General features: G+C 41.4%; 2 protein-coding genes across 2 annotated transcripts in view; both read right to left on the bottom strand.

Annotated features, from left to right (window-relative positions):
• LOC118219213 overlaps nt 1–27,019 on the bottom strand; it is a 155,857-nt gene that overhangs the window by 54,415 nt on the left and 74,423 nt on the right. The window contains exons 4-8 of the mRNA XM_035402209.1: nt 21,059–21,355; nt 10,531–10,860; nt 9,895–10,215; nt 9,265–9,561; nt 3,613–3,948 (exon numbers count right to left, since the gene is read on the bottom strand). Coding sequence (XP_035258100.1) covers nt 3,613–3,948; nt 9,265–9,561; nt 9,895–10,215; nt 10,531–10,860; nt 21,059–21,355 — 1,581 coding nt within the window. The remainder of the gene's footprint in view (nt 1–3,612; nt 3,949–9,264; nt 9,562–9,894; nt 10,216–10,530; nt 10,861–21,058; nt 21,356–27,019) is intronic.
• Nucleotides 1–27,019, bottom strand: part of LOC118218856 — a 92,811-nt gene that overhangs the window by 64,282 nt on the left and 1,510 nt on the right. The gene's annotated exons all lie outside the window — the stretch shown is intronic.

Raw genomic sequence — 27,019 nt, 5'->3', positions numbered from 1 at the left:
CTGTACGGAAACGAACTACATTTCGAAAGTTTCCTGTCTTTATGAAGAACTTCCAGACTGCAAAGGCACTGCCAGCCAGAACCAGCAGCAACACCATCACTCCCACCACTATCCCAGCCACTGCTCCAGCAGAGCGTCCTGCAGAGAACATGGAGACAGAGGGACTCATTTGGGAGAAATAGAGAAGAGCAGGTAATAATCAAGAAGGAAAGACTACAATAATAATATTAATAACAACAACAATGATAAATATAGCTGCAAGCAGCAATGAAGGGGCCAAGCACGAATGGGGCACCAGGCCGACAAGCAACCAGAACAACCCCTGAACAAGACACCAGTCCATCGCAGGGTGAACGGCACAACCCTCTACCATTCTGCAAAGTTTTGTAAAAACCGACCAGTCGGTTATAGGGGCCGCCATGGACTTCCATGGCAGAAAGCATTTGAAGCATTTGTTAAAAAAGTTTGATTTGTGGAAGATCACAACTCTAGGACAGAAAATGTCTAATTTGCGGAAGATCCAATGGGCGGGGCTTATGGGTCCTTATTGGAAACTTGTTACCCTTGACGAGTTGCACATATGTGCAAAATTTCATGACTGTAGCTCAAATGGGGCCGGAGATATGCTTGTTCAAAATTATCTAAGAAAAACACCTTTTTGCTCATGACAGTGCCACCTTTTTGCCAATTGGCTTCATTTTTCTTCCCTGTCCATACAGAGTGCCCCCATACATGTGTGCCGAGTTTCGAAAACATCGGCATAGCGGTTATGCCAAAACAGAAAATGAGCTCTCTAGCGCCACCACTTTGCTTGATTGGGCCAAAAATGGAAGGTTAGCCTCCACTTATGTCTGCTGATGGGCCTACAAAATTTCATGGTGTTAGGAGAAACCGTTCAGAACTTACACACCTGCATGTTACAAGCCACGCCCATCTCAATATTCATTGGCTCATTTTGGCCATATAAATAGCTTTAGCAAAATTCTGTGAATAAATTTTGGTCAGCACTATCAGTAGATCATATGTACCAAATTTGGTGGTGATCGGATCAACGCCCTAGGACTAGTTCGCAAAAGTACGTTTTTTGAATAATTCAAAATGGCGGAAAATCAATTATGATTATGTTTTAATCGGCATGACCCAAGGATTCTGAGGAAACAATCCCCACAACTCTAGGACAAACGGTTCAAAGGTTATAAGCAAAAATGTACCTTGAAGTTTGGCCTGTTGGTTGCGCTACAGAGTTGGATGGACTGACCCGAAATTCGATGCCTGGATTCATTGGACTGTCCTTTATCAATGTGCCAAATTTCATGAAAAACCACCAATGGGTTCTATGGGCTGCCATAGACTTGCATTGCAGAAATAATAATAATACTAACGATTACAATAGGTGCCCTGCACCTTCGGTGCTTGGCCCCTAATAACAACATCAATAATAATACATTTAGCAAACATCCAGAGGGACTTACAAAAAATGCCTCCATAAAGGTTCATACAACAAGCAGAGCTGATGCCAAGTTAGCAGTCTGACTAAGTGTGGTAGCACATTAGTAGTAGGCACTGAAGTAACGTTGTAAACCAACAACATAATAGGAAGTGCCAGCGTAGGTGGGAGGAGACTATGGATGCTAAGGCAGTAGGGCACTGAGATGGAGCCCTGGGGAACTCTTGCACTAAGTGTTAAGACAGTGGGACTGTGCTGATAACTTAGGAACAGTACATCCCGTTGGAATTGCGGAAATACCGGTTTGAGGGCCAGAGTCACCATCAGGATCACCGGTATCAAGCGCAGCAGAGAGGTCAAGACAAGATCAAGAAAGGGACAGGGGGGCAGTTTTTGCAGATTTGCATAATTCTGTTATGGGGTGGTGGTGGTTGGGGGGGGGGGGGGGGGGGCTAGTGGAAAAACAGAAAAATTGACAAAGCTAGGCTACATCTTAGAAACCATAGCCTAAGATTGCAAAAGCCTAAAACCTATACTTTTGTGTCTCTTATGTGTATTGTGCTCAAGGGGACAATAAAACATTAGGCATTGTGAAAAAATCATTTTTATTTTATATTAATATTATTATTATTTCCATTATTTTCCCAATGGAATGCATCTGCACAAACACAAAGAGCTGAAGAGGAGGACCATACCTGAGACTTCCAGAGAGACTGAGCTGATGGTCTTGTTGGTCTCAGGATCGGTCACCTTGTAGACTCCGGCATCCTCCCGTGTCACACTCCTCAGCAAAAGGGTGTAGTTCTGGGCCAGAAGCTCACATCTCTGAGCACAACGCTCCCCATACCTGGCTGGGCCTTTATTTGCATCGAGCATCAGCACCTCATCTGAACCAAGGCCTGCACTGAATGTTACCCTCACTGGGTCTGTGGTATAGAGCGGTATGGAGAGCAAACCACCGGCCTTCACTGTGAGGTTCTGGGGTGGGTGGCCTGTGAGGGCAGGGAATTCATTTACATATTTTACATTTACATGCATTGTTACGGCCGAAACACACAAAGTTCACAGAACCAAAGATCTCCACACAAACTACAAGCCCCAATAGAAAAACTCCCCTGCCTCATACTACTGGGCTTATATTGGGCCCCAGGCAGGTGGAGGCAATCAGGCAATTAGGTAATTAAGCAACTACCTCCACCTGCACTACCCAGGCAAGCAGAGGCAGGGGACGTAACATGCATATTTACAGGGGAAATGAACACATTATCAACAGCAGTCAGCTTGATCATGTAAAAAGGTAAAAATGATACAGGGCAAATTATGGCATCCAAAAATTACTGGTGTCATCTTTCATCAAATCTGCGGTACATCACGCAATACTTCTGTAAATTATGAAACATTGTTACACTTGCCCTGATTAAAATTACCACATGAAAAAATAAATAATACACACCAGACACACTTATACACCTGAGCTGCTCGTCTGCCCTACAGAACTGAAGATCTAAAGTGAATTTTACCTGTCACAACCAGACTGGCAGAATCTGGATTCCCCCTCTGTTTCGGACTGTTGTAGAAGCACTGGTAGTCGCCTTCATCTGAAAACCGTGTCTGTCTGATGGTTAAAGACATGTTTCCATAGACGGCTTGTTCTGGGGAAACTGAAGCTCTGTTCTCGAACCCGGGCCCATATGTGGTGGTGTTCTTAAGGAGCTGGTAAACGTTCTCTCCACCTCTCTTCCAGAGGATATCCAGATCATCAGCACGTGCTTGCATATTAATTTTCCCAAAACAAGAAAGACTGGCGGACATTCCCATCGCTACGGAAACATTTGATGGTTCTGAGAGAGAGACAGAAAAAGAGAGAGGGAAAGAGAGAAACAGGCAGACAGAGATTTACAAAGTATTCCTGGCATACAGGAATTAACAGATCAAACATGTTGCTTGGGGTAGATGAAGGCCCTGATGCAGCATATGCTGTCTACTGCATACCACCCAAGGCTTGTGGGTTTTATACAGACTGGAATGATCCTGTCCCCCCAAAAACAATCGTAAGAATAATAACAGTAATATCCTTTGTCAAAAAACAGCTTTTAGGGCTATCAAATCCACAAGCACTAAAAACATTCACTCAATCTGTCGGGAAAAAGGCAACATGCACTGACCTCGAATTTCTAGTTTCACATCTGAAAGAATGATCCCGATCCCATCTATGTACTGGCATTTGTAAATGCCGAGGTCACTGTACACCACAGGACTGAGGAGGAGGCTGTAGTTTCCCGGCTCTTTTAAGTGGAAGGATTCCACCCGTCCCTGGAAGCCGTTTCCAGAGGAAAAGGATCCGGTGTACAGATCAGCCACACCCAGCCAGTCAGGATACTCATACTCCTGAAAGCGCCACTTCACATGCCTGCTGGGGTCTCCATGGCAGGGGAGAGTGAGGGAACGGCCAATGTTCACAAACATGCGGACAGAGTAGACTGGAGATGCTGCCAGCAGGGCTAGGGGAGGGAAGTTGGATGTTCAGTCAGCATAAAAGGGAGAAATATCACAGGGCTGGGCCATTCACTTAAGTCACTTAAGTTTAAATTTATTTATTTATTTTTTATACACACACACACACAAGCATATGCAATGCTGTAAAAAAAAAAAAAGTAGTAACCAGTGTCAGAATTTTGTGAACTTTTACATTTGGAGAGAAATTCTTATCCAAAAAATCACTTTTTTCAGTTGGCGTCTATTGGATTACATGGAAAGTTTGAAGTGGGATTATAAAAAAATGCTACTGTAAAATTTCACAGAAATGGGGTAGATCGTAGACCAGGACCCCTTTTGCTAGGAACAAGTGTCAGAATTTTGCGAACTTTCACATTTGAAGAGAAATTATTGTCCAAACTTATATTCATATTTTTCAATAGGCGTCTATTGGATTACATGGAATGTAGACCAATTCAGGAGCCCTTCTGTCGTAATTAAATGGCAAATTTTCAGACCTTTACTTTAAACCTTTAGAAACCAAACACTTTCATCTTCTTTAGTGCCAGATGCACCGTGTGTAGCTTACTCACCCAACAGGACGCAAAAACTTGCACATCTCATTTCCGGCTGGGAACCGCTGCTGAGACATCTAACTAAAAACTATTACCAATAGTATTGCGTGAAAATTCCTTAATTTAAATTCTATCCAGTAAGTCCGACGTCTTTTCTCCGCTGGCTAGCTTCGCACGTCTGACTAAAGTTAACTTCGATACGCAGTTCTTCATACTATTAGACTGCTGGTGCCTATCCCTGCCCAATATAACTAAAAGGAATCATCTGCCCATCCAATGAAAACTCTAAAAAAAGATCACCGTTATCGCTTATTTTTTTAGCGTTCATAGTTTTCGGTAATTTTGTCATTGCACATCAATAAATGCACTGCTTTCCTAATCGCCATTTTGAAGGTGTGGTATTCCCGGGAGAAGTGTCTTCTTCCTCTTCTTCCGTGTTGTTGACAGGCAGCTTGCATCCTAGAAAGTTGCATTACTGCCATCTTTCGGAGTAAGTTAACTCCTACAGCTTATTGACTGTCACACTTTCATTAACAGTCCCCTTCCCCGAAGGTAGTTAAAAAAAAAACATCTCCTCCCCTGCCCACTAGCACCACACTCCAGTACATTCCTCAATCCTGCTCCTGTTATCCCCAATCCTCCCATCTCCTCCATCATATCCTTCCTTTCCGACCTATATTTATTGCAGTTAATGATAACGTGTTCTACGGTTTCTGGTACCTGACAGATTTCAAAGACCGGTTAGATGTTTACCTATAAGATGAAGCGTGCTGCGTAAATTGCTGTGTCCTATTCTTAATCTTGATATTACAACCTCCTCTCTTCTGTTTCCTCCCCTCTTTCTTACACTGCCTACTCTATTTTGTATCTGATGTAAATGTCTCCCCCTTCTCTCCTGATCCCAGTGCTGCTGCCATTCTTTATTAATATTTCCCCACACAATGCCCTTTCCCTCTGATTTAGATAACTTGATATTGATTTCAACACTTCCCTTTTTGACTGCTTCTTTTGCCAACGTCTCTGCTCTCTCGTTTCCCGGGATATCTGAATGTGCTGGGACCCACATGAATGTAACACTTTTCCTTTGCCTAACCACTCTTGAATTGGCAAACAAGCAGATCATACAGCAGATCCTAGTGATTTCTGGCTGTACCTGCCTTAACACTTGCAATGGCCGACACAGAATCACTACATATTACTATTTTGTTAACCCTACTCCGTTCAGCCCATTCTAATGCCATCAATATGGCAAACAATTCAACCGCATACACACTTAAACAATCCGATGTTCTCTTGCTAATTCCCACTTGGTAACTAGGCACAGCAACTGCGGCCCCTGTCGCATCTGTCTGCGGATCCTTTGATCCATCTGTAAAAATCTGAACACTGCCTTTATACTTACAGTCCCTATAGTTATAATATTCACTAACTAAGTCAGCATTCTTATTACTATGCTTAATCTTAAGTAATTCCAGATCTACCCCCACACTTTCTAACTCCCAGACAGGTCTAACAGGCCACACCACAGTTTCGCCAAACTCTTTATCATATACTCCCATATCTCTTGCCACTCGATCTCCAAAAGGGTCTGCCTGCAGGAAGGGGAGTTGTCAGGCCAAATTTCTTCCCCCCTATTCACTTCCGGGGTTACGTTTCCGGTCACGTTTACGTTTTGCCGTTGCGTTGCGCCGCTGGTACTGATCTACAGTCTATGGTCTGATCTCTCTGTCTAAACGTGAATGGTAACTTTTGTTTGTATTTGCCATAGACTGTTACAAAAATATTTTATTAGCTAGCAAAAAATAACGTTCGCTACCTAGCCATCGCCTGTCTCTCTCTCAAATTCAAATTCAAATGCTTTATTGGCATGACATATTTAAAAATACATATTGCCAAAGCGTAGTGATAGCAATAATCAAACACAATAAGAATATATAATTAAAAAGAAAAAAGAAAACAAGCAGCAACAACAAGAGCATAAATGACAGGAACATAATACTTATTATCTATTAAGTTAACTAAATTAAATTGGTTAAAAAAAAAGTATTTTCTCAATAAGAGTATTATATATATACTCATACATATGCATACACACAGACATATATATATATATATATATATATATATATACCTGTACACATACACACACACACATAAACGTATATATATATATATACATACACACATATATATATACACATATGTACATACATACATACACACACACACACATATATACATACACACACATATACACATACATATACATACACACATGCATAAATACACACACACATACATATGTTTGCTGGATGCTCACCCACTGTCCCTCAGGCTGTGACAGGCAAAAACGTATTTAGCTGCGAGTGAGGCTGTCGGTCCTTCTTCTAATAGGACTCGCAGCTTTTGATCATTTGTTAGGGAGGGAAATTTGTTTAAGAATGTTGAATTTGTATCTTATTAAAATATGTTTTCCTTATCTATGAATATTTTTCACAATATAACAGGAAGTGCATCTCTGTTTCTACCTCTCCTGTCTTGCAGTGACCACATATACGTTGTTATTTTGGTAACCATGTATTCCGGTGTCGGCCTTTTTCAATTGCAAGTGTGTGGTCGCTCAGCCTGTACTTGGTCAGGATCTGCCTCTGCTTTGTATCTCTGACAGAGAAGAGATACTCAACCAATTTGTTGTCTCTTTTTAGGGTCCGACAGCAATCTGTTTTGTGTTTTGGTTACATTATCCCAATATTCCAAAGAAGAGATTTTGATCTGTGAAACGCTCTCTCACCAAGGTTGCTGGGCACCGCTACACAGAAACTCACTATCTGTTTCATTACTTGGTTTACTTTGATTTGTTGGTAAGCAGTGCTGGTATGAAGCTGGTCTGTGATTGTGTTAGTTGGGTTAATGGGTTAGACAGCTTCATTACCAGCTGACTGAGGGGACTCTTTTCAGGACTGAGCTCTTGGGCTTTCATTGCCTTAAATTGCAATGTGTCTTGAGGACTTGAATTGAGGTGCATCCAGAATTTTAATGCTCTTTTTTGGATACTGTCTGTATTTGTTGGTAATGGCTCGGGTCTGGGTTACTTTTAAATTTTTAAAGCAATTAATACTTAGATGAGTTTATACGGGGAGATGGGGTTCGATGGGAGAAGGATCCAATTCGGACTGTCATAAGGTTGATAGAACTTAGTTGAGTTATTAAATTTAAATTAATTTATTATATTATTTCAAATTTAATTAGGGGGTCACCCTCAGCTACCCTGTTAATGGCACAGCATTCTGAATACTGAACCCAGACTAACTGGAGATCACCCTTTATCAACCTCAACACTTAAAATTATTTCGAGGGAATTGACCCTTGGCACTTATGAATTCAAATGTCTCTATTTGACTTTGTTGGTGGATCATTCCATCAGCATGAGAGAGGAAACACAAACACACACATACAAAAATATAAGCTTTAATGACTAATAATTGTTTTTGGAAGTTAAGCAGTTTGGTTGTAATATGGGATTGGATATTGGCACAGTATAGCACAATCTCAAACACGTTTTCAACATACAAAAATGCCAAGTTACTCACACGTACAAGACATACACTGTCTATAACTCATTCATTCAGACTGCCAAAATCCAGGCCTGCCATTAAAAGTATTGATCAAAATGACGCCAAGTTACGGTACTACAAACAATATAGGCTATCTTGCCTCACCGAAATTGAATAACATGTATTCCAAAGCAATGTTACCCAATATTTCCTTTCAAGTCACTTGGCTCTGTGTTTTGTAATCTTACCATTTTACAAATTTTTGCCCAAAGCTATCACACCATGGGGGTTCACACCGCGAGCGTGGTTAACAGCGAATGAACATTCCTTACTATGCCTCCTCTACCTGCAAGGAGGTTGTTAATCCCCCCCAGTGTCATCTATAGCTTTGATCTTAGAACTATGAGTATCTGGCATGAGGGGTCCGGCTATCCTGAAGGGAAGTGGAAGATGGTGTTGGAATGTTGAAAGTAACAGACAGACTCATTTGGGAGCTTATGCAGAAATAAAGAATGTGAGCCCTCAGAGAGAGGACTGCAGAGAACCAACTTACAACTGCCCTACAGGACACAGAGAGAGGGGGTTCAGGGCTGTCAGGAAACAGAACACATACTGCTCTGCAGCTGGAATCTTAGTGATCTTCTGCTCTGGCTGCACGGAAATGAACTGAATTTTGAAGGTTTCTGAAGAACTTCCAGACTGCAAAAGCACTGCCAGCCAGAACCAGCAGCAACACCATCACTCCCACCACTATCCCAGCCACTTCTGCAACAGAGCGTCCTGCAGAGAACATGGAGAAAGAGGGACTCATTTGGGAGGAATAGAGAAGAGCAGGTAATAATCAAGAAGGAAAGACTACAATAATATTAATAACAACAATGATAATAACAACAACATCAATAATAATGGATGGATAGTGGAAAGACAGAAAAATTGACAAAGCTAGGCTACATCTTAGCTTAACCATAGCTTAAGATTGCAAAAGCCTAAAACCTATACTTTTGTGTCTCGTATGTGTATTGTGCTCAAGGGGACAATAAAACATGAGGCATTGTGAAAAAATCATTTTTATTTTATATTATTATAATTATTATTTCCATTATTTTCCCAATGGATTGCAGCAGCCATAAGTCAGAGGAATAACAGAGTGGACCAGTAAGATGCTGAGCCCTGCATCTGCACAAACACAAAGAGCTGAAGAGGAGGACCATACCTGAGACTTCCAGAGAGACAGAGCCGATGGTCTTGTTGGTCTCAGGATCGGTCACCTTGTAGACTCCGGCATGCTCCAGTGTCACACTCCTCAGCAAAAGGGTGTATTCCTGGGCCAGAAGCTCACATCTCTGAGCACAACGCTCCCCATACCTGGCTGGACCTTTATTTGCATCGAGCATCAGCACCTCATCTGAACCAAGGCCTGCACTGAATGTTACCCTCACTGGGTCTGCGGTATAGAGCGGTATGGAGAGCAAACCACCGGCCTTCACTGTGAGGTTCTGGGGTGGGTGGCCTGTGAGGGCAGGGAATTCATTTACATATTTACATATTTTACATTTACATGCATATTTACAGGGGATATGAACACATTATCAACAGCAGTCAGCTTGATCATGTAAAAAGGTAAAAATGATACAGGGCAAATTATAGCATCCAAAAATTACTGGTGTCATCTTTCATCAAATCTGCGGTACATCAAGCAATACTTCTGTAAATTATGAAACATTGTTACACTTGCCCTGATTAAAATGACCACATGAAAAAATAAATAATACACACCAGACACACTTATACACCTGAGCTGCTCGGCTGCCCTACAGAACTGAAGATCTAAAGTGAATTTTACCTGTCACAACCAGACTGGCAGAATCTGGATTCCCCCTCTCTTTCGGACTGTTGTAGAAGCACTGGTAGTCGCCTTCATCTGAAAACCGTGTCTGTCTGATGGTTAAAGACATGTTTCCATAGACGGCTTGTTCTGGGGAAACTGAAGCTCTGTTCTCGAACCTGGGCCCATATGTGATGGTGTTCTTAAGGAGCTGGTAAACGTTCTCTCCACCTCTCTTCCAGAGGATATCCAGATCATCAGCACGCGCTCGTGTATTAATTTTCCCAAAACAAGGAAGACTGGCGGACATTCCCATTGCTACGGAAACATTTGATGGTTCTGAGAGAGAGCCAGAAAAAGAGAGCGGGAAAGAGAGAGACAGGCAGACAGAGATTTACAAAGTATTCCTGGCATATAGGAATTAACAGCTCAACCATGTTGCTTGGGGTAGATGAAGGCCCTGAGGCAGCATATGCCGTCTACTGCATACCACCCAAGGCTTGTGGGTTTTACACAGACAGGAATGATCCTGTCCCCCCAAAAACAATCGTAAGAATAATATCCTTTGTCAAAAAACAGCTTTTAGGGCTATCAAATCCACAAGAACTAAAAATATTCACTCAATCTGTCGGAAAAAAGGCAACATGCACTGACCTCTAATTTCTAGTTTCACATCTGAAAGAATGGTCTTATTCTTGTACTGGCATTTGTAATTGCCGAGGTCACTGTACACCACAGGACTGAGGATGAGGCTGTAGTTTCCCGGATCTGTTGAGTGGAAGGATTCCACCCGTCCCTGGAAGCCGTTTCCAAAGGAAAAGGATCCGGTGACGAGTACAGCCAAGTCCAGCCAGTCACGATACGCATGCTGCTTAAAGCGCCACATCACATCCCTGCTGGGGTCTCCATGGCAGGGGAGAGTGAGGGAATGGCCGAAGCTCACAAACATGCAGAGAGAGTAGACTGGAGTTGCTACCAGCTGGGCTAGGGGAGGGAAGTTGGATGTTCAGTCAGCATTAAAAGGGAGAAATATCACAGGGCTGGGCTTCTCATGCATAAGAGGGAAATCTCACAGGGGTGGGCTTTTCATGCATAAGAGGGAAATCTCACAGGGCTGGGCTTTTCATGCATAAGAGGGAAATCTCACAGGACTGGGCCATTCATGCACAAGAATGAATAATTTATAGTTTAAATCATTTAAATCTACATTTTTGTCCACCACTATGGCAGTGAAGCATGAAGTTTTTATTTATTTTAATTTTTTTTATACACACACACACACAAGCATATACAATGCTGTAAAAAAGTGTTTGCTCCCTTCCTGATTTCTTTTATTAGTTAAAAAGTGATCTTTTGGATTGCAATATCGTCTGAAAATTTTAATGCCTCAAAATGTTGACATTTGATTATCACCAATGATGTCCTGCTATATGTCTGCCCCTAACTGTGAAACTATTTCTGTGCTGTTTTCAAATAAACCCACTCCAAAAGATCACTTTTTTCAATATGGCTGTATTGACATGCACACAAAGTCTGTAGTGGGATTATTTGAAAATGCTATAGTAAAACTGCATGCAATGAGGCTAGGATGTAGTACAGGACCCCTTCTATCATGAACAAGTATCAACAGTTTGAGACCTTTTTAATTTGGGGAGAAATTCCAATTCCAATCCAAATTTTTACTCTTTTATATTAGCCTGCATTGGATTACATTGAATGTTTGAAGTGGGATTATTAAAAAATGCTATAGTAAAATTTCACAGAAATGGGGTAGTATGTAGGCCATGAACCCATCTGCCAGGAACAAGTGTCAGAATTTCCCGAAGTTTCAATAGGCGTCTATTGGATTACATGGAAAGTTTGAGGTGGGTGTGGAGTTTTGCAGAGAAAAACGACTGGCTTGGGTTTCAAGTATGCAAAAATAACTTTATTCGAGCAGATCGCTCTGGAAAACATGCAATCAGACTGCCACGTCAGGAAGCTCTGCTCTCCCTCGCTATCGCTGACGCGTCACCTGTCAGGTGAGTCTGGGAACTTGGGCGTGTTGCCACAGGAGATTCTGCCTCTCTCCCCCCAGTGCTCACTACATGGGATTATTAAAAAATGCAATAGTAAAATTTCACAGAAATGGGGTAGGATGTAGACCACTTCAGGAGCCCTTCTGTCGTAATTAAATGTCAAATTTTCAGACCTTTACTTTAAACCTTTAGAAACCAAACACTTTCATTTTCATTAGTGCCACCGTGAGTAGCTTACTCACCCAACAGGACGCAAAAACTTGCACATCTCATTTCCGGCTCGGAATCGCTGCTGAGACATCTGACTAAAAACTATTACTAATAGTATTGCGTGAAAATTCCTTAATTTAAATTCTCTCCAGTAAGTCCGACGTCTTTATCATATCCCATATCTCTTGCCACTTGATCTCCAAAAGGGTCTGCCTGCAGGAAGGGGAGTTGTCAGGCCAAATTTCTTCCCCCCTATTCACTTCCGGGTTACGCTTCCGGTTACGTCTTACGTTTTTCCGTTACGTGGCGCTGCTGGTACTGATCTACAGTCTATGGTCTGATCTCTCCGTCTAAACGTGAATGGTAACTTTTGTTTGTATTTGCCATAGACTGTTACAAAAATATTTTATTAGCTAGCAAAAAATAACGTTCGCTACCTAGCCATCGCCTGTCTCTCTCTCAAATTCAAATTCAAATTCAAATGCTTTATTGGCATGACATATTTAAAAATACATATTGCCAAAGCGTAGTGATAGCAATAATCAACCACAATAAGAATACATAATTAAAAAGAAAAAAAGAAAACCAGCAGCAACAACAACAGCATAAATGACAGGAACATAATACTTATTAAATTAAATTGGTTAAAAAAAGTATTTTCTCAATAAGAGTATTATATATATACTCATACATATGCATACACACAGACATATATATATATATACCTGCACACACACACACACACACATATATATATATATACACATACACACACATATACACATACATATACATACACACATGCATATATACACACACATACATATGTTTGTTAGATGCTCACCCACTGTCGCTGTGACAAGCAAAAACGTATTTAGCTGCGAGTGAGGCTGTCGGTCCTTCTTCTAATAGGACTCGCAGCTTTTGATCATTTGTTAGGGAGGGAAATTTGTTTAGGAATGTTGAATGTTTGTATCTTATTAAAATATGTTTCCCTTATCTGTGAATATTTTTCACAATATAACAGGAAGTGCATCTCTGTCTCTACCTCTCCTGTCTTGCAGTGACCACATATTCGTTCTTCTTTGGGTAGCCATGTTTTTTTGTGCCTTCCTTTTTAAATTGCTAAGGTGTGGTCACTGAGCCTGCACTTGGTCAGGATTTGTCTCTGCTTTGTATCTCTGATAGAGATACTCTGCCAAATTGTATTCTCTGTTTAGGGCAAAGTAGCAAGTAAGTTTATTTTGTGTTTTGGTTTCATTAATCCAGTGTTCCAGATAGGCATCTTTTATTTGTTTAATTATTTGGTTTACTCTAATTTCTGGTTTTAAATCAGCGCTGTCTGGGTTTGGTCAGTGTTTGGTTTTAGTTGGTTAGAGAGTCTCATGACCAGCTGACTGAGAGGACTCTTTTTGGGTTTCAGATCTTGGGTTTTCAGTGCTTGAAATTGCATTGTGTCTTGGGGACTTGATTTGAAGTGCATCCAAAATTTAAGTGCTTTTTTTAAATGTTAATTATCAATGGTATCTGCCTAATTCTGCCCTGCATGCATTGGTGGGTGTTTTCCTTTGGATGTTTAGTATTGTTCTGCAAAATTCTGCATGCAAGGCCTTTATAGGATGCTTGTCCCACCTAGTGTAGTTGTGATAACTGAGTGGACCCCATACTTCACTTCCATATAAGGCAATTGGTTGGATTACACTATCAAAGATTTTAAGCCAAATTCTAATTGGTTTGTCTATTTTGTGAAATTTTCTTCTAATTGCATGAAATGCTCTGCAGGCTTTTTATTTTAATGTATTCACTGCCAGACCAAAGTTTCCTGAGGCACTTATTTTGAGCGCCAGGTAATCATAGAACAGGGAGTGTTCTAGTGCGGGGTTTCCTAGAGTGAACACAAGTCTGGTTTCCTGAGATCTGGGTTTCTTTTGGAACATCATTATTTTAGATTTTTTAAAGTTTACTGTCAGTGCCAAGTTCTGACAGTATTGCACCAGTAAATCCAAATGTTGCTGTAGCCCTTGTTCTGTCGGCGACAGCAACACCAGGTCATCCGCATAGGGCAAGAATTTAACCTCCTTGTTGTTTAGGGTTAAGCCAGGGGTAGCAGATTGTTCCCACAGCACCGCTAACTCATTAATATAGATATTAAAGAGCGTTGGTGACAAGTTGCATCCCTGAAAAACTCCTCATCCTTGAGTGAAGAAATCTGTTCTTTTATTCCCAATTTTTACTCCGCATTTATTATTGACATATAATAAAATCTATTTGTCATAAACTTTACCCCCTACACCACTTTGGAGAATTTTATAATATAGTCCTTCTTTCCAAATAGAATCAAAAGCCTTTTTAAAATCTATAAAGCATGCAACAATTTGACCTTTGCTTTTTTGGTGTACATGTTGATTAATTAGGGTGTGTAGGGTGTAAACATGATCAGTTGTGTGATGTTTTGGTAGAAAACCAATTTGTCCTTTGCTCAAGACGTTGTGTTTCATAAGGAAGGCTAGCATTGTGGCATTGATAATGCTGCAGAAAATCTTCCCCAGATTGCTGCTCACACAGATGCCTCGGTAGTTATTAGGGTCAAATGTGTCTCCACTCTTGTAAATTGGGGAAATAAGCCCCTGATTCCAGATATCAGGAAAGCAGCCAGCTTGGAAAACGAGATTGAACAATTTGAGCAGGGCCTTAAGCATCTCTGTCATGATGCTGTTCTATAATTCTTTTTAGATATACATTTATCTGACAGTGATCTGTTAGTGGTGTTTGTGGTCGGACAGTGAATGCACTAATATAGGAGGGGTCCATGTCAGTAATGGCATAGTCAACTACACTAGTCCCAAGAGCTGAACAATATGTGAACCTCCCTAAAGTGTCCCCTTTGATCCTGCCATTAAGCATGTACAGACCTAGGGAGCGACAGAGATGCACTAACTCTTTCCCATTTTTGTTACAAACATGGTCAGGATTATTTCTGGGAATAACGGTAGGAGTGAAGTATAGAGAGGACTGTCTGAAGATATGGCTATTGCCAGTAGAATCTACTATGTCAGGCTCAGATCCTGTTCTGGCATTCAAATCTCCGATCAATAGAACATTACCCTGGGCCTGGTAATGTGTGATCTCTCTATGAAGATTTTCAAAAAAGTTTTCATTGTAGTACGGTGACTCCAAAGGGGGAATGTAGGCCGCACATATATAAAAGTCATTATCACATTTGATAATATTTTTATTTAATTTTAGCCAGATGTGTGTTCTTGCCTTTTTAATTAGTTCTAATTGGGTTGACAAATCATCTCTATACCATATGATAATCCCACCTGAATCCCTGCCGTGCCTTGTTTTTTTGTTTGAGGGATGACAGTAAAATTTCTTCATAGCCTGGGGGACAGTGAGTATCAGCATCATCTTGACACCATGTCTCCAACAATATTATAATATCATGTCCTGAAATGCATGAGATGAATTCTGGGTTTGTGCTCTCCCGTCCAAAAACCGAAGAATACAAACCCTGAATATTCCAAGAACTTATTGAGAGATTTCATTAACAATTGATTACGTAGATTTCTGTACAGTGACAAGTAGAACAATTTGATCAAATTTACAATGTGTTTTCAAGCAACTTAATTAGTAAAGCAAATTTTATTTATTTATTTATTTTCAACCAAGAATCCAACAGACGAGCTGTAGCAACTGTTTCACCTCTCCAATGTCTGAGTGGTTTGATACTACCTGAGCATAGGTAGGCTGGCACTCAGGGGGTAGCTGGGTTCTGCTGGGCTGGGCTCTGCTGGGCTGGGTTCTGCTGAGCTGGGTTCTGCTGGGCTGGGCTCCGCTGGGCTGCGTTCCGTTGGGCTGGGTTCTGCTGGGCTGTGTTCCGCTGGGTTGGGTTCTGCAGGGCTGGGATTCACTGGGTTGGGCTCTTCCTGGCGGGATTCTTCTCTCCTTTGATGGGTGTGGCATGTGCTGTCGTCTCTGGTGGGGCTGTGCTGTCCCTCTAGTGAGATGTGGAGCTGAAGGACTTGCGTCGGTTGCTGCCTCTCTCAGGTCTTCTGCGAAGATCCATACACTGTCACGGCCGAGGTGGACATGGTCGTATAAGGGGGGGAGGGAGGGGAGGGCAGGGGGAGCGGTCTCTCTTCCAGATTTGAAGCGGAGATCCGTGCCAAGGCCTCGCGGCGCCCGCATCTCCCGAATCCGGCCCGCAGCTCAGGGTCTGTTCATCGCGGTTAAAGGAGAGGGGAGATATTGGCAGCTGCTTCGGAGCAGGAATAACGAAATCTCACGTCTGTGCATTTCAGAGGAAGGTTGATGAGTTGGCTCCTTGCTGCCCCCTGCTGGACCCCATAAGCGATTTAGTGCTGGTCTGCATGTTTTTCTTCTTCCTGTCTGGGTTCATGCTGGGTAGGGGGATGTGATTCCACACAGGCCCTAGAATGCTTATTAGACTGGAAATATTTACTATTTTGCCTGAAAGCAGAATATGACCTCTACCCGCCTCACTCTCACCCCCCCCTCCCCCCCGCAGCACGTCTCAAGACATCCCAGTCAGCTGTCGGCTGATCTCTGCTCACTGACAAGGTTGCCAGGCAAGAACTGGCCTCGCAGATCAGTTACAGCCAACCCAAAGACAGCCATTTTGTCCCCCCTTATGGAGCACATGCTGGGTTATGGAGCACGTTGGGTAATTGATCACATGCTGGGTTATGGAGCACATGCTGAGTTGTGGAGCACATGCTGGGTTGTGGGACTATGCTGGGTTATGGAGTGCAAGCTAAGTTATAGAGCACATTCTGAGTCCTCGAGTATATGCTGGGTTGTGGAGTACCTGCTGGGTTGTGCAGAATATGTTTTGATTGCGGTGTCTCCACACAATTTGGTTTACTAGTCGGTCGGTAACTCAGGTTTATCTGTCCGAGATTCTACTTGACGTATACAGTATGTACACAAAAGAGTCATTTCTATTGCTCCTGGCTTGGATGAATAATAGAGTAGCTCATTTTGTTTTGATCATTGACAGACATCTATAGTCAATGTACCTTCCTAGCAATAATTCTAAGGCAAAGTGAACAAGAACAAGATAAAAAAATTCACCAATGCATGCATTATCTTCAAAAAATGAAATTCTCTGGAACATAGTTACAAACTATCAATTACTTCACACTGAATGCATTTGAACTACAGCACAGCTACCCTAAAGAGATGTATGAACTACATCTTGAGCAATTGTAGTGTGCGATACTACGATTACTCAAATGTAGTATAAAAACTTTGTAAATGTGGCAGTTGACAATTATAGTGGAGTGGAGTGTGGATTAGAGGGAAAGGAGAAAGAGGAGGCGGTATTTGGTCAAAGGAGTTCGGAAGAAAATATTTTAGGGCCAAAAGCAGTAGTAGTGTAGTTCCTGTAGTTGACTACACCTCAAAATGACAAAAAAATTACTACTACAACCACTACACAAATTTGAATGTAGTTGAACTACCGACAAACTGCTGCAAAATGTCATGAAACTACGAGTTTAACAGCATGTATTTAAACTACCTCCCAGACACTGCATATCAGAAGAATTATACCTTTTGGCATTGACCTTCCCCCTCCTTATAATTCATAACACTATTGCATTTCAGTGTTAAATCAATTGTAATTGGGTGGTGTATAGCCGTTGTCTGTTTTAGGGAGACATTTGAGTTAAACACTGAGAAGGTTTTCAGTACCACATCGGCCTTTCACAGAGCAAAACAAACTTAATTCATCCTTAAAAAAATGTTAGCTCTGAATCAGCGAGGTAGGCCAACCAAAAACAGTTAATAAATTATTCAAAATTTCAGTTGCAATGTCCATGTAATTTACAAAACAGTCCAGTTTGCATGTGTTTCTCCGTGTTTGATATTTCGTTTCATTCAGTTCATAATTGCAATACGGTATTTCTTTTTTTCCCAGAGTCAGTTCATTGCAGTCCACAATTCAACAACAAAATACATTTTCCCTTTTCAAACACACTTTAGCTGTTAGAAAAAAAAAGATCAAAAACCAAAGTAACAGGGCTTCAGAGCGGAGCGTTCCACACCGGCCGCTCGCTCAACAAACACCACTCAATTAGCGAAATAACCCGTAAAAATCAAAGAACCAACAAAGAAAAAATAATTAAATCAGCACTTATCGTTCCGTCCCGTCAGTCCGTCGTAGGCATTTCAGTCCGAACCCAGGCTGTACCCTGCGCAGTTTGGGAGTTTTGGATTTTGCTTGTAGAGTTTGTAGATAATGTCTTGTCGGCCAAGTGGGATTAATCCCTATCCGTAGAGTCCGGCTCTTAATTAATCACGGTAGGATTCATTTTCTTGTACTTCGAAATGACTCTTTTCTTATCCGACTAATTACACACAGCTTTTCTCGCTTTTATTTTTCTCAGCTCCCGGGGTTTAACTTTCCGCTTGCAGATTCAAACTCTCTCGCAGCCGCCATTGAAAAAAACTCTCCCACTGACGCCGTTGTCTCCGCAATTATTGGCGTGGAAAAGGGGGCAGTGCTGTTGCACACCTGACCTGTCCTGTCAACACAGGGCCATCACAACACACATACTCTCTCATACGCACCCACACACTAACTTGCACACACACTCACTCACACACACACACACACACACACATTCATAAACACATGCACACACTGCCACACCCCCACATGCACACGCACGCACACATTTGCAACCACGTGCACACACACACACACACACACACACATTTACTCTCACACGCATGCACTCATCTCACACATGCTTGGACACACACACACAGAAACACACACACACACACAGCTAAACCCATCCTCCTTGACCTCTTTTCCCATAACCCCCTGCCTTTAAAACCTATTTTAGCCATTACCATTTTAATATCGCTTTGGGAGAGATATCCACGTGAAACGAATAGGTCTAACAAGTCTGTGGGAGAGCAAGAACAAATCAACAAATGCATCCAAAGAAGCGATTTTTTAAACGGAGGGCTGTTTAGTCAAGTCGTTTCAGAACAGCAGGCATACGCTCATACACATTCACACCTGGGAGCTGCCCAGTACAACCACAATCCTCTATGGTTGGCCACTGAGCAGCTCCACTAAATTTAAATTAATTTATTGTATTATTTCAAATTTAATTATTAGGGGGTCACCCTCAGCTACCCTGTTAATGGCACAGCATTCTGAATACTGAACCCAGAATAACTTTATCAGCCTCAACACTTAAAATTATTTAGAGGGAATTGACCCTTGGCACTTATGAATTCAAATGTCTCTGTTTGACTTCGTTGGTGGATCATTCCACCAGCATGAGAGAGGAAACACAAACACACATATACACACAGACGCGGCCTCGGTGGTCATTGACTTAAAAACCTGGTCAGGATAGAGCGGTCTGAGCTGTCATTGGCTGTTTGGAGGGCACATCTTCCTATCACGTCCGCTGCAGAGAAACAACTTACAAACTGCCCTACAGGACACAGAGAGAGGGGGTTCAGAGCTGTCAGGAAACAGAACGCATGCTGCTCTGCAGCTGGAACCTTAGTGATCTTCTGCTCTGGCTGCATGGAAATGAACTACATTTGGAAAGTTTCCTGGCTTTATGAAGAACTTCCAGACTGGAAAGGCACTGCCAACCAGAACCAGCAGCGACACCAGCACTCCCACCACTATCCCAGCCACTTCTCCAGCAGAGAGTCCTGCAGAGAACATGGAGAAAGAGGGACTCATTTGGGAGAAATAGAGAAGAGCAGGTAATCAAGAAGGAAAGACTACAACAATATGAATAACAACAACAATGAGAATAACAACAACATCAATAATAATACATTTAGCAAACATCCAGAGGGACTTACAAAAAGTGCCTCCATAAAGGTTCATACAACAAGCAGAGCTGATGCCAAGTTAGCAGTCTGACTAAGTGTAGTAGCACATTAGTAGTAGGCACTGAATTAACGTTGTAAACCTACAACATAATAGGAAGTGCCAGCGTAGGTGGGAGGAGACTGTGGATGCTAAGGCAGTAGGACTCTGAGATGGAGCCCTGGGGAACTCCTGCACTAAGTGTTAAGACAGTGGGACTGTGCTGATAAGTTAGGAAAAGTACATCCCGTTGGAATTGCTGAGATGCCAGTTTGAGGGCCAGAGTCACCATCAGGATCAACTGTATCAAACGCAGCAGAGAGGTCAAGACAAGATCAAGATTTTTTTGCATGATTCTGTTATGGGGGGGGGGGGGGCTATAGTGACATTCTTCTACTCTCAGGTAAGCCACTGCCATTTCCTAGGACATTTCTTGAGCCTAAATCCTGTCTTATAGCAGCAAACCAGCTTAAAGGCATCAGAGCATTTTCTCCAGCATTATTTTATAGACAGAAAACCCAGCACAGTAATTTGTGGCCAGATAGAGGTGAAAACCTGCACTAAAGGCTGCAACAGGCCATTTTCATATTTTCTGGAGTAAAGCAGCCCACAGGCCGATACATTTCAGTAAATTCCGTGGCGTTATGAAAATATACAAATTTTATGCAAATTCCATAAAAACTGTAGACTAATTAAAAGAGAATCAGTCTTATTTTCAATAATTGTCAGGCCTTAGTACACTGATAGTCTACAATCATTGTTTGATAAATGTTTTAATTAGCAAATTTGTGGAAAGACAGAAAAATTGACAAAGCTAGGCTGTCTTAGAAACCATAGCCTAAGATTTCAAAAGCCTAAAACCTATACTTTTGTGTCTCTTATGTGTATTGTGCTCAAGGGGACAATAAAACATGAGGCATTGTGAAAAAATAATTTTTATTTTATATTAATATTATTATTTCCATTATTTTCCCAATGGATTGCAGCAGCCATAACTCAGAAGAATAACAGAGTGGACCAGTAAGATGCTGAGCCCTGCATCTGCACAAACACAAAGAGCTGAAGAGGAGGACCATACCTGAGACTTCCAGAGAGACAGAGCCGATGGTCCTGTTGATCTCAGGATCGGTCACCTTGTAGACTCCGGCATCCTCCAGTGTCACACTCCTCAGCAAAAGGGTGTAGTTCTGGGCCAGAAGCTCACATCTCTGAGCACAACGCTCCCCATACCTGGCTGGGCCTTTATTTGCATCGAGCATCAGCACCTCATCTGAACCAAGGCCTGCACTGAATGTTACCCTCACTGGGTCTGCGGTATAGAGCGGTATGGAGAGCAAACCACCGGCCTTCACTGTGAGGTTCTGGGGTGGGTGGCCTGTGAGGGCAGGGAATTCATTTACATATTTTACATTTACATGCATATTTACAGGGGATATGAACACATTATCAACAGCAGTCAGCTTGATCATGTAAAAAGGTAAAAATGATACTGGGCAAATTATGGCATCCAAAAATTACTGGTGTCATCTTTCTTCAAATCTGCGGTACATCAAGCAATACTTCTGTAAATTATGAAACATTGTTAGACTTGCCCTGATTAAAATTACCACATGATAAATAATACACACCAGACACACTTATACACCTGAGCTGCTTGGCTCCCCTACTGAACTGAAGATCTAAAGTGAATTTTACCTGTCACAACCAGACTGGCAGAATCTGGATTCCCCCTTTCTTTTGGACTGTTGTAGAAGCACTGGTAGTCGCCTTCATCTGAAAATCGTGTCTGTCTGATTGTTAAAGACATGTTTCCATAGAGGGCTTGTTCTGGGGAAACTGAAGCTCTGTTCTCGAACCCGGGCCCATATGTGATGGTGTTCTTAAGGAGCTGGTAAACGTTCTCTCCACCTCTCTTCCAGAGGATATCCAGATCATCAGCACGCGCTTGTATATTAATTTTCGCAAAACAAGGAAGACTGGCGGACATTCCCATCGCTACGGAAACATTTGATGGGACTGAGAGAGAGACAGAAAAAGAGAGAGGGAAAGAGAGAAACAGGCAGACAGATTTACAAAGTATTCCTGGCATACAGGAATTAACAGCTCAACCATGTTGCTTGGGGTAGATGAAGGCCCTGATGCAGCATATGCTGTCTACTGCATACCACCCAAGGCTTGTGGGTTTTATACAGACTGGAATGATCCTGTCTCCCCAAAAACAATCGTAAGAATAATAATAGTAATATCCTTTGTCAAAAAACAGCTTTTAGGGCTATCAAATCCACAAGCACTAAAAACATTCACTCAATCAGTCGGAAAAAAAGCAACATGCACTGACCTCTAATTTCTAGTTTCACATCTGAAAGAACGATCTCAGTCTCATCCCTGTACTGGCATTTGTAAATGCCGAGGTCACTGTACACCACAGGACTGAGGAGGAGGCTGTAGTTTCCCGGATCTTTTAAGTGGAAGGATTCCACCCGTCCCTGGAAGCCGTATCCAGAGGAAACGGATCCGGTGTAGAGTTCAGCCACATCCAGCCAGTCAGGATACTCATACTGTTGAAAGCGCCACGTCACATTCCTGCTGGGGGCTCCACGGCAGGGGAGAGCGAGGGAACGGCCGATGTTCACAAACATGCGGTCAGAGTAGACTGGAGATGCTGCCAGGTGGGCTAGGGGAGGGAAGTTGGATGTTCAGTCAGCATAAAAGGGAAAAATATCACAGGGTTGGACTTTTCATGCATAAGAGGGAAATCTCACAGGGCTGGACTTTTCATGCATAAGAGAGAAATCTCACAGGACTGGGCAATTCACGCATACGAATTAATAATTTAACAATTGTAAGAATAATAATAATATCCTTTGTCAAAAAACAGCTTTTAGGGCCATCAAACCCACAAGAACTAAAAACATTCACTCAATCTGTCGTAAAAAAGGCAACATGCACCGACCTCTAATTTCTAGTTTCACATCTGAAAGAATGATCTCATCATTGTAGTACTGGCATTTGTAAATGCCGAGGTCACTGTACACCACAGGACTGAGGAGGAGGCTGTAGTTTCCCGGATCTTTTAAGTGGAAGGATTCCACCCGTCCCTGGAAGTCGTTTCCAGAGGAAAAGGATCCGGTGTGGAGATCAGCCACAAGCAGCCAGTCAGGATACTCATACTGCTGAAAGCGCCACTCCACATCCCTGCTGGGGTTTCCACGGCAGGGGAGAGTGAGGGAACAGCCAATGTTCGCAAACATGCGGACAGAGTAGACTGGAGATGCTGCCAGATGGGCTAGGGGAGGGAAGTTGGATGTTCAGTCAGCATAAAAGGGAGAAATATCACAGGGCTGGGCTTTTTCATGCATAAGAGGGAAATCTCACAGGGGTGGGCTTTTCATGCATAAGAGAGAAATCTCACAGGACTGGGCCATTCATGCATAAGAAAGAATAATTTATAGTTTAAATCATTTAAATCTAAATTTTTGTCCACCAATATGGCAGTGAAGCATGAAGTTTTTATTTATTTTTTATACACACACACACGCAAGCATATACAACGTTGTAAAAAAGTGTTTGCCCCCTTCCTGATTTCTTTTATTATTGAATATTTGTCACACTGAATGGTTTCAAATTATTAGACAAAATGTAATATTAGACAAAGAAACTAAGAGTAAACACAAAATGCATAATATATATAATTAATTTCATTCATTTAATAAAAAAAGTTATCAAACACCCATATCACCCATGTGAAACAGTAATTGCCCCCCAAGTTACTTTATCAATTAAATTTGGTTAAATTCTTGATTATTAGATTCAGCGGACTGAACACAGCCAGGCTTAATTGCACCCAGCCGTTTTGAATCTAGGGTAAACGTCCCTATTAAGCCCACCAAATCCGCTTTTCAGACATTTTTAATGTATACTGCCCCAATTTAAGTGAGAACATTATAGTTAAAATGAAAGTCTAATCTCTCATTTGAAGTGTCAATAATTCATTTATACCAATTTCTAATGTTTTTATTGTATACTTTGTCAAAATATGTCAAAAGTCTGCCATGGGCTTAACGGGTACCTAACGTACCCTTTAAGCCCATGGGTGTTCCAAATAAGCCCACTTCATGATTTGTTGATAAATACATATATATTTAAAAAACCTTAACAATACAAACTTGTTCTATTCAAATTTGTAATCTCTTAGCTCTCAATAGCTATTTTCATTTCGTCTCCACTCCTATCCTATGGCCTGTAAATGGCATTTGAAATAGGCATGACCAGCCTTTTTGCTGTGTTGTCAACACAGAAAAAGCTAAACTTACAACATGTCTTCTTTGGAATGTAACCAAAAAACTGTTTACGAACAAAATCAAAACTATAGTGGAAATTACTCTTCAATAATTCATCTTTCAATGTGTTGTCATTTTGTCTGTATCTCTATGCTATGGTGTGCTGTTGGCATTTGAAATTGGCCAAAATTTCTGGTCCAGCCAGCAGGCTGAAAGTGCAGGTGTTTTTAGGAAGATTTCTGCAGACCGACTGACTGAATGAAAAACAATTTTAGGTTCAATACTAATGTTCTAAGGATAGTAAATGAGTCAATTTCAGGATTTACAATTAAACAATAACTTTAATTTATTTTCAAATGTTAATCACATTTAGGATAGTAGTTTGAAAACATTGTAAAAACACATTTTAGAACCATTCAGTTCATTGTGGGGTAACATTAAAACATACAGTTCATTATGAGGAGACATCAGTCATAACATCTTGAAGCTCATGTATCATTAGCCTATAACTTAAACAAAATAAACAAGAAAGATGTCAACATTTCTGCAATTTCTACTTTCTCCTAGACTAAACGTAGGCCTATGCTCTTTGAGGTGATTGTATCGTTTTAGTAAGGCTATCATTTGCTCCATGCTCCATCTTAGTAGTGTAACATAACATAGGTTATAGGGTGGTCTAAGCTTTATTTTATTTGTTTGTTTCAATCTTTTGCCCACGTTGTGGTTGTCTTTGTCTTACACTAACAAGTCTTTCATGGCTTTCATCTTGTTTTTGTACAGACTTTCAATGACCTCATGATTGCGCAAATAGAATTGAGCTTGTAAGTCAAATTGCCTCCAGGGGGCGTCTGGTTCGTGACGTCACAGCCCAATGTTAAAATCCAATTGACTTTTTAAAAATCATTGATTGTAAAATATCTATAGCGATTAAAAATAAAAGATTTCTCACGTTTTTTTGGGACCGTCATTCTCTGTCGTAGCATGTGCTTGGTTGTATTTATTTCAATCTCTGGAGGGAAACATAACGGATTTATGTCGATTTACGATATGTTGGTGGTCCTGAACTACACTAAAATCAAAGTCGCACGATATACGTCACAACCACGTGTGCTCGTAAGTCTACCCGCCAAGTGCGGTGCCTTGGCTGCCCCTAACTGCTGGTCTGGGATCAGATTTCCCTTCACAGGTCCTAACTTTAACCATTAGTAGGAGAAGAAAATAACTGACCAGCAGGGCCAACTGCACCCAACACCGGTGGCTAGCTAGCTATACCCACGACAAATGCGGTGTCACAGGTTAGCTTAATGCATTTGTTCAATTGTCAGGACAATAATGTTAAGAAGGGAGAAAATCATTCCAAATCCAACCATGTAGAGCAGGTCATATACAGCCAGAGTAGAATAGCGGGTCTGTTAGCGCCACCATGAAAGATATCGTTCATAAAGTTTCGGTTAGCTAACGTTAACGTTAGGAATGGCTGGATCAGCAGGTAGCTAGCTAGCTGTCAAAGTCAGGTTTATTTGTCATTACAAACCATATGCTGTACAGTACACGATGTAACGAAACTTCGTTTCGCAAGGCTTCGGTGTAACATAGACTTTCAGTCTGCTCACAGCACTTACAAAGGAATACACACATTGTGAAAATCAGAATCACAGTGCACTTAGACAAGACAGGTGCAGTAGGCAAGAGATAGATTTCTAATAAATAGTTTTATTTAAACATAGTAAGTAGTAAATATATTGTCGGTAATTCATCGAAAACCATGCTGGCTAGCTATATTGTTGTTGCGTTGTGATAAAAATATATATGACGTTATATTCCATTTGAAATTACGTCAAGTTAGTTAGGTTAGCTTGTACTCTTTTATACGGTCTATGGTTGTACTTTATAGATCCCTGAAAGGAAATCATGTTGTCATCACGACCGTACAATTATGATGTGAAATAAACAATATAACTTAATAGTAACAAATCTGTTATTTCCAGTCATTTTGAATTGAAATACGATATCGAAGTGACACTAGAAATAGAAGGGCGCAAGCGTGTTCCAGCTGAGGCGTGACGATATAAGCGTGCGTCGTGTGCACAGTACCGGTATGTGTAGTTCCTAAGTGTACTAATCGTACACAACGTTGTACCTTGTACTTCGCATGGGTCAATCGTGCTGCTGATATTATATTTCATGAGTCATATATGTCATGAGTACCGCATACCAATAGCTAACTGGTTCCCGACTTTTAACTAAAAATATCGCTTATTGAAAATTGCCCCATTCATTTTCCGAGGGGAGTGGCTTGGTGACGTTTACACTTACAAGCTCTATGGTCCAGGTCCCTACAGCCCTGCTTTGCAGAGGATGAACTTGCGCTTCTATCATGCGTGGACATGAACTGTAGTTCTTTTGTGTTTTAGTCATCTTAAACTAAAACTCATCTGAAAAGTAAAGATTAAAAAATTATTGCTAATGTTAAGATAGAACACAGGCCTATCCAGAATGAATTGACCTATGCAATATCACTGATATTTAAATATGGGTATTAATTATCTGAATTATGGAGCTGATTCATCAGGTGAGGTCAAAATTAGGGAGGAAAATGGTTCAAAGGTCAAAAGGGAGAAAATCCCCATTGAAACACAGTAAAGTGGGCTTAATGGGAACAGGTGGGCTTAAAGGGAACATCGGTGAATTTATGGTTAAAAGACAGAATATTTTATTTTACTCACATGAAATTAAAAAAACAACTATATGAAATAAAT

This window comes from Anguilla anguilla, chromosome 19, assembly GCF_013347855.1.
Source record: "Anguilla anguilla isolate fAngAng1 chromosome 19, fAngAng1.pri, whole genome shotgun sequence".
Classification (NCBI taxonomy): domain Eukaryota; kingdom Metazoa; phylum Chordata; class Actinopteri; order Anguilliformes; family Anguillidae; genus Anguilla; species Anguilla anguilla.
This window is presented reverse-complemented; position numbering and strand designations above follow the sequence as displayed.